Consider the following 8,403-nt stretch of genomic DNA (forward strand, 5'->3'; position numbering starts at 1 on the left):
GCCACTCAGGTCGCAGGAAGGCCACCGCTCCTCCCATCCCATCGACGCCAAGCTTGGTAGGCTGAACATCGTCGGCCGATTAGCTGCTTGGCGTCGACGGAGAGGCGGGCAGCTTCGCTTCCCGTGGCTCAGGAGGCTGAGATTACAGAGGCAGAGCTGGAGAGCACCGAGGCGGAGCTGGAAAAGGCGAAACTTCAGTTTTCTTGGTACATGGCCGGACATGTGGAACAGGCGCCGACGACCATTTAGACTTAGCCGGACGAGCTCCGCTTAGTTGATGTAAATGTAATGAAATCCGTCCGTGTTTATATCAATTCGCCCGATTTTATCGAATTTTGGCCGGTTGGTTCGAGTTGTTGTCAAAATGTATGCGGTTAGTGTTGGATGGCGTCCTCATGCATCCGTGTCGGCGGACTGGCCCCCCTGTCCATGGACGGACGCAGGAGGTAATTTGCGGGTTGCCGTTGGAGATGCCCTTAGGTAAGCAACTTGTCGCACTGATGCCTAAGAAAGAGAAAAGGAGTTCAAGAGTATTTCCTTCCACATATAATTTATTTTGAGATATTTTGTAATTTATTGACGTTTTTTTGTTTAATTTCCCACCGATGGTCGCGTTTGTCAAAATTTAAATTGCAAATGCTTTGGTTCTTGTATTTCAACCTGACGCAATGGAAGGCAAAGGCAAAAAAAAAAGGGATTGATTATTTTTCAGAAAAATGGGGCGTTGCGAGAATCTCCCATCGACGCCAAGCTTGGTAGGCTGAACATCGTCGGCCGATTAGCCGCTTGGCGTCGACGGAGAGGCGGGCAGCTTCGCTTCCCGTGGCTCAGGAGGCCGAGGTTACAGAGGTAGAGCTGGAGAGCGCCGAGGCGGAGCTGGAAAAGGCGAAACTTCAGTTTTCTTGGTTCATGGCCGGATATGTGGAACAGGCGCCGACGACTATTTAGACTTAGCCGGACGAGCTCGCTTAGTTGATGTAAATGTAATGAAATCCGTCCGTGTTTATATCAATTCGCCCGATTTCATCGAATTTCGGACGGTCGGTTCGAGTTGTTGTCAAAATGTATGCGCTTAGTTTTAGATGGCGTCCTCATGCATCCGTGTCGGCGGACTGGCCCTCCTGTCCACGGACGAACGCAGAAGGAAACTTGCGAGTTGCCGTTGGAGATGCCCTTAGATAAGCAACTTGTCGCACTGATGCCTAAGAAAGAGAAAAGGAGTTCAAGAGTATTTCCTTCCACATATAATTTCTTTTGAGATATTTTCTAACTTATTGACGTTTTTTTTGTTTAATTTCTCACTGACTGTTGCGTTTGTCAAAATTTAAATTGCAAATGCTTTGGTTCTTGTATTTCAACCTAACGCAATGGAAGGCAAAGGCAAAAAAAAAAGAGATTGATTATTTTTCAGAAAAATGGGGCGTTGCGAGAATCGAACTCGCGACCTCTCGCACCCAAAGCGAGAATCATACCACTAGACCAAACGCCCTTCGGTGCCAACTTCGGCATAACAAACCTTATATTGCGAGTACGCATTGCCATTTGCTTTTCCCTCCAAAACTTCTCCCCAAATTCTTAGGTTTCCCGCCTCCCTCGCCGCCGGTAAATCGCGTTTCTCTCTCTCTCTCTCTCTCTGCGGCACACAGATTCCAATTGTTCCACTCCACCTCGCCGCAGTCATGGCGGACGCCGGCGACGACCTGGACCTGCTCCTGTCGCTGGACGAGGATGGCGACCAGGCCGTCCTCGAGACCCCTCCGTCCTCCCCCTCGCGCCCCGCCGCCGCCGCCGCCGCTGGCTACGGCGCCTTCACGCCCCCGAGGGCCGTGGCGCGCCCGGGCGGCACCGACATGTCCGTCTTCCGCGACGCCGTCAAGGACTACATCGAGGCCGTCCCGGCCTCCACCTCCGGCCCGGGCCCCAGCCGCCACAAGCTCCCCAAATCCAGCCAAACCCTCGTCGACACCTACTCCGGCCTCCGCATCAAGCACATGGCCGTCTCGCCACTCGACATCGCCAACCGATTCGCCGACATCCGATTCGTCCGCATCTCCGCGTTCAAGTACGGACCCCCCCCCCCCCCCCCCCTTTCTCTCTCGTAGAAATGGACATTTGTACTCGGGAACTCATCGATTTGAGGGGGCAGGAGCCTGGCCGGCGGGGACTTCTTCTCCGGCTGCTGGGTGACCGCCGGCGTGGTGCTGGACAAGGGCACGAAGCGGGTGAGCGCGCAGGGGAAGGACTACAGCATCTGGAAGATGGGCGCGCTGGACGACTCCGAGGTGTCGGTGTTCCTCTTCGGGGACGCCCACACCCACTACTCCGGCGGCGCCGTCGGCGACGTCTTCGCGCTGTTCAACGGCAACGTCCGCATGGACAAGGGGGTACTATGCTTGCTCACATTTTTCTTTCCTGTCTTGGCTGGATCAACTGATGCCTTGAGGGTGTATGCTGAATTGATTCATTGTTGGTGGACGATCTTCTTGCAGGGGCAAGGGTTCTCGGTGAGCGTTGGCTCGGTGGGGCAGATGATGAAGATGGGCGTCTCGGCGGATTTCAGCATCTGCAAAGGGACGAGGAAAGATGGGATGGCCTGCACCATGGTCACAAACAAGTATGTACTTCTTCCTGAATGATGAGATTGTCTCTGAAAAACTGTCGTTGCACACTGCCAATAATAAGATCCAGGAAGATGTAAAACTAGAAACTACCGAGTACTGTCTGTACTTGGACACTGAGGAAATCCTGCGGTCATCTCCTCTGAGATATTAACACTTGTCTGGAGTGCGATATGTGCTAAGACCGAAAAAAAGAAATGAAGCCCATTTAGACACACCGTTGCCTCCTATGGACTGATGCTCAGACCCTGGTCAAGGTGTGAGGGTCATGGCAGCCATATCATAGATTAGTGGTGTGCACATTGTCTCTGAAAAACTGTAGTTGCACATTGCCAATAAGATCCAGGAATATGTAGAAATTAGAAACTACTGAATACTGACTCTACTTGAACACTCAGGAAATTCTGTGGTCATCTCCTCTGAGATATTAACACTTATCTGGAGTGTGATATGTGCTGAGACTGAAAAAAAAATGAAGCCCATTTTGACACTGTTGCCTCCTACGGACTAATGCTCTGACCCTGGTCAAGGTGTGAGGTTCATGGAAACCATATCATAGATTAGCGGTATGCACATTGTCTTTCTGGTTGATGACCATGATCAATTCGCGCCAATCAAGGGTTCAGCAGGTTATTTGTATGGATTTTCCGATATGATTATCTAAGACTTGAATTGTGACTTGGTAATTAGGTTTAGCCTTGAAATAACCAGATTATTCAACCTCAGTCGCATTGTTGTTGTTGTTCTTGCATGATGAGTGTTGCTTTTTTTATATGAAATTTTCAACAGTGGAAGCAAATTGTAATCGAATTCACATGGTGCTATGCTTTTTTGGAGAGCCAATTTCACAGCATTTCATTTACATTATGGCTAGGCCAAAAGAGCAGATGTGGTTTAGATAAATGCTGTTTCTGACCCTGAACATGGCCTGTTCCTTTTCAGGCGTAAGGGACCATACTGCAAATATCATTCATCGGTATGAGATATTAATAACTCCCTATTTTGCATCTGAGGCAGATAGGCATGCAATGTTGATTAATTATGTGTGTTTCCTATTGGCAGAGCACATCATCACAGAAGTACTCTACTGGCAGAGTGGAGCTTAAGGGTGGGTAAGTGAATCCCAAAAAGAACAATCATAGCTTCTCCTGTGTTCCCGAATGGTTCCTCATCCACCATTCCACATGATTCTTTACATTTTTTTTATTCTTCAGAAACTTCCAGTTTGCTTCCAAACTTCGTTCCAATGGAATTTACATGGTCAAGCCTCCCTCAGAACGATCCGATCCGAGAAATCCATCACGACCACTGAAAGTAATGTCGGTCGATGGTTTAAAAAGGGCTTTAAGGTATTTGAAGTACTTACATTTGTTCACCTTTTCTGTTTATATCCTCCGATGAACATAAACTTCTATACCGTGAACAAAATGATGGCGTGGACTGTGAAATAAGCAAATAATAGTGTTAGTTAGTTCTGTATACCATTGTACTGTCCAAATGTGAGGTCAAAAGGATCCTCTGGCATATGTTGACAGACTAATGACTGAAAGTGTATCAGCCCTTGTTATAGCATGAAGTGAAGGTGCTTGTCATGCTAAACTGTTTATTTCCTAATTTTGACTCTGTCTTGCAGTAATGCGGATAAAGTGACCACTAAGAACAACTCTCAGGGTATAAGGTTCCTCTCGCATGTCACAGGTAAAAAACACATTCCCACATTTCATTTGTTGCTGTAGTAGTTTGATGCAAGTTTCACCTACACACTGCGACTGCCTTAGATCAACTTTAATAAATGGCTGTGTGCGTCACATTGATGCAGAGGCCGGGGGTTCCAACCTCCCTTTCGAAAAAAAAAACTACACACTGCAAAATTTGCCGCTGTCACCTCGCAATGGCAACTGATCTACCTTCTGCATTGACCAGGCGGCACGGAACCGAATCTCGTGAGCAACAGTACTTCGACAGTTGTACAGAAGCCGATGTCGACCTGGAGCACCCTCTCGGAGAAGCTGAGCTCAGGCAGAAGGTGAGCCGCAGCATGCCCCTGGGTTTGTAGCCTTCACCGCTCCATGGAGCAATTCTTTTCAACCGAACAACCTTGATTTACGTGCAGGCCGGCATCTTCTGGCGCCAAGGTAGGAGCGCCCAAACTGGGCTCGCAGAAGCAGGAACAAGAAGCCAAGAGGAGAAAGGTGAACAACCCTTCGGGGAACACAATCGAGTTGGACCTAGGCAGCTCGGACGACGACGAGATCAACATAGTGCTGCGGCGTTGATGGCTGGGCTAGCTCCATGGTCAAGCGGCTCGCTGCTTTCTTTTCCAGAGGTTGTATATGTAGAATATCAGAAGGAGCACACATGGGAAGATAGGTCAACAGGATTGTGGCCGCCCTTCCACAGTCGAGGCTGATTCCTTCTTTTAAGAATCGGGAATCTGAAATACCAGGGAGAATGTTTTCTGTTGCCTGTATTTCAATCTGGAACGAGATTTTGAGATTCATTCAGCTTTAGTTCGTAGTGCCTTGTGTGACATTGTCAAAAGGCTGACGAACGAACGCTGAGATAGCCAAAGGCTTTAGTTACTACTAGTACATTTCATTTCTGAAAGAGTCATTATTGCTGTATGTACTAAAAGTGTGGCAAACTTCATTACAGTACTAGGCGCGATGCCAAAGCCATAGCAATTCAGCGTGTAATGGTTTTGCTAAAGCACATCTAGATGTGCCCTAAGTATTGTACATATAAATTCTATGCCATTGATTCTACGTGAAGATTCGTGCAAGAATTTTCATTAGTCTTTTTTTTCTAGTTTGATTGAGTCACTTAGATGTGCAATAACTAAAGCACACTTAGATGTGCCCTAGACAGACAACAGAGTTGCAGATTTAATTTAGAAATGCGCCCTCACAATGAAAAAGAAGTATTGCAGAAACACTCTAAACTTTGCGACATCTTTACTGAGGATGAGAAACCAACATCAACATACATGTGCTGTGGCACATCAATGGTGGATCATACGATGACACCTAAAGAATGTATGCATGACTTGAATTACTTCGTTTACTTTTTCAGTGTTTGAGGTAACTGAAAGGGTCTGTTTAGGACACATCTAGATGTGACATAATTAGAAACCGTCTAGATACGAATTAGACAAACTGTAACCGAAATATGTGCGTGACGGCTACTACGAATCAACCGCCGCCTAGCCAGCCGTCTGATGTGGTCCTGATGGCCGTTGGATCACAACAACACAGCCCCACCCTTACTTCTTCCTCCTCTGATCCCATTCCACCAGAGCAACGTAGCACCCGCTGTGGCACAGGCATCCTGTGACCTCGCGGCACCAGAGCCGTCGATGAGTGCTGCAACGCAACTCCAAGAGCCGTCGGTGACCGCTGCATCACGAGCGGCGCTTCTGGAGCACCGGCGTGCTGCTCCATGGCAACACCAAGCGCAGCAAAAATAATACCAACGCAACACCGACGACGCCTTCGGCGAAACTTCATTCAGCTCCGATGATGCTCCATTGCAACCTCATGCGGCGCTCCATTGCAACTCTGATGACGTGACAAAAGCTCCAACACAACACCAATGGCGAGCAACCCAACTTCTTCCTGCGTGCTGCAACGCAACACCGGCAGCAAGCGGCGCCCGCCTCCGGCCTTCACGCTGCGTTGCAACACCGGCGGCGAGCAACACCGCACCTTGGCCTTTGTGCTGCGTTGTAACACCTGCGGTGGTGCCCGATCACAATGTTGCCTCCCTGGCTCGCCGCAGCTCCCACCGCCCTTGCAGCAGCGTCCACCGGCCAGCCATGGAGGAAGCACATCTCCTCTCCCCACCATAGCTTGGGGAAGGCCAGACCATCGACTTAGGTAGGAGCACTTGGGACACATCCATGGTGGTTACTACAAGAGAGGAGAGGAATTGGAGAAATCATTGGAGGTGCGGTCTGACGGAGGAAAAGGAATCAGAGGGACGGGGATTCAGGGAAGACGATGGGTGGTCGACGGGAAGAGATAAGGTTGTGGAAGAAGGGGCTCAGCGGTGTGTGGGGGCCATGCGAGGCGGTTAATGCACTGGGTGTTATCATCCAGTAGATTTCAAGCATTTCTCTATGTGCATACATGTATAATTAACATGTGGCCTTGCAAAACAGAGCAATACGGAAAGAAACGGTCTTACTAAATCTCAGTTGACCGAGACATTGTCGATCTTATATTTATGAGACCTTATATTAAAATTCATGTAAAATTGTATTTTTAGGTCTTTTTTTATATGTTATGTCCACTTTAGTGAGAGAATGCCACACCCGGAAACAAAATGCTGATCTATGAAAGCGACTTGATGGTCATCGCAAAATAAATAAATACATAAAAGCAACTTCAATGGGCGACCTATTTCGTTCGCCGCCGTCTATTTGAGTCGGTGCGGACACAAAAGGCGCCCAAACGCGCCGACCCAAACGGATGCGCGTTCGCTTTTCGTCCGCGGGCGACCCATTCCCGGCCCATTTTTGAGCCGGATTTGCATCGGCACGGACACGCGACGGATGCGCGCACGCTCGCCTTCTCCTCTTCCCGGGCCCGCTGGTCAGTGACACATTGACCTTGAAGGAAATATGCCCTAGAGGCAATAATAAAGTTATTATTTATTTCCTTATTCCATGATAAATGTTTATTATTCATGCTAGAATTGTATTAACCGGAAACATAATACATGTGTGAATACATAGACAAACAGAGTGTCACTAGTATGCCTCTACTTGACTAGCTCGTTGATCAAAGATGGTTATGTTTCCTAACCATAGACATGAGTTGTCATTTGATAAACGAGATTACATCATTAGGAGAATGATGTGATTGACTTTACCCATTCCGTTAGCTTAGCACTTGATCATTTTAGTTTACTGCTATTGCTTTCTTCATGACTTATACATGTTCCTATGGCTATGAGATTATGCAACTCCCGATTACTGGAGGAACACTTTGTGTGCTACCAAATGTCACAACGTAATTGGGTGATTATAAAGGTGCTCTACAGGTGTCTCCGATGATACTTGTTGAGTTGGCATAAATTGAGATTAGGTTTGTCACTTCGATTGTCGGAGAGGTATCTCTGGGCCCTCTCGGTAATGCACATCACCATAAGCCTTGCAAGCAATGCAACTAATGAGTTAGTTGCGGGATGATGCATTACAGAACGAGTAAAGGGACTTGTCGGTAACGAGATTGAGCTAGGTATTGATATACAAATGATCGAATCTCGGGCAAGTAACATACCGATGACAAAGGGAACAACGTATGTTGTTATGCGGTTCGACCGATAAAGATCTTCGTAGAATATGTAGGAGCCAATATGAGCATCCATGTTTCGCTATTGGTTATTAACCGGAGACGTGTCTCGGTCATGTCTACATAGTTCTCAAAACCCGTAGGGTCCGCACGCTTAACGTTCGGTGATGATCGATAATATGAGTTTATGTGTTTTGATGTACCGAAGGTAGTTCAGAGTCCCGGATGAGATCAGGGACATGACGAGGAGTCTCAAAATGGCCGAGACGTAAATATCGATATATTGGACGACTATATTTGGACATTGGAAAGGTTCCGAGTGATTCGGTATTTTCTGGAGTACCAGAGAGTTACGGGAATTCACCGGGGAGTATATGGGCCTTATTGGGCTTTAGGGGAAAGAGTGAGGGGAGGCTGCGCCCCCCAAGGCTTAGTCCGAATTGGACTAAGGGAAGGGGCTGCGCCCCCTCCTTCCTTCTCTTTTCTTTTCC

General features: G+C 47.9%; 1 protein-coding gene and 1 non-coding gene across 2 annotated transcripts; one reads left to right on the plus strand and one right to left on the minus strand.

Moving 5' to 3' along the window:
- Window positions 1-1,417: 1,417 nt before the first annotated feature.
- TRNAP-UGG (transfer RNA proline (anticodon UGG)) lies at window positions 1,418-1,489 on the minus strand. Its single transcript has one exon. It is a non-coding gene; the product is annotated as a tRNA-Pro (tRNA).
- Window positions 1,490-1,607: 118 nt separating this feature from the next.
- On the plus strand, window positions 1,608-5,403 carry LOC123104617 (protein MCM10 homolog). The gene is made up of 9 exons (XM_044526498.1): window positions 1,608-2,062; window positions 2,147-2,384; window positions 2,490-2,614; window positions 3,561-3,594; window positions 3,681-3,730; window positions 3,833-3,967; window positions 4,252-4,316; window positions 4,542-4,644; window positions 4,732-5,403. The coding sequence occupies exons 1-9, from the start codon at window positions 1,680-1,682 to the stop codon at window positions 4,892-4,894; spliced, it is 1,296 nt and encodes a 431-aa protein (XP_044382433.1). The 5' UTR covers window positions 1,608-1,679; the 3' UTR covers window positions 4,895-5,403.
- Window positions 5,404-8,403: the final 3,000 nt, after the last annotated feature.

This window comes from Triticum aestivum, chromosome 5A, assembly GCF_018294505.1.
Source record: "Triticum aestivum cultivar Chinese Spring chromosome 5A, IWGSC CS RefSeq v2.1, whole genome shotgun sequence".
Taxonomy (NCBI): domain Eukaryota; kingdom Viridiplantae; phylum Streptophyta; class Magnoliopsida; order Poales; family Poaceae; genus Triticum; species Triticum aestivum.

Coding starts and splice junctions, on each gene's coding strand:
- LOC123104617 (XM_044526498.1), top strand. CDS start 1,680: ATGGCGGACGCCGGCGACGACCTGGACCTGCTCCTGTCGCTGGACGAG. Junction 2,385..2,489: donor ACGTCCGCATGGACAAGGGG/GTACTATGCTTG, acceptor ATCTTCTTGCAG/GGGCAAGGGTTCTCGGTGAG. Junction 3,595..3,680: donor ACTGCAAATATCATTCATCG/GTATGAGATATT, acceptor TCCTATTGGCAG/AGCACATCATCACAGAAGTA.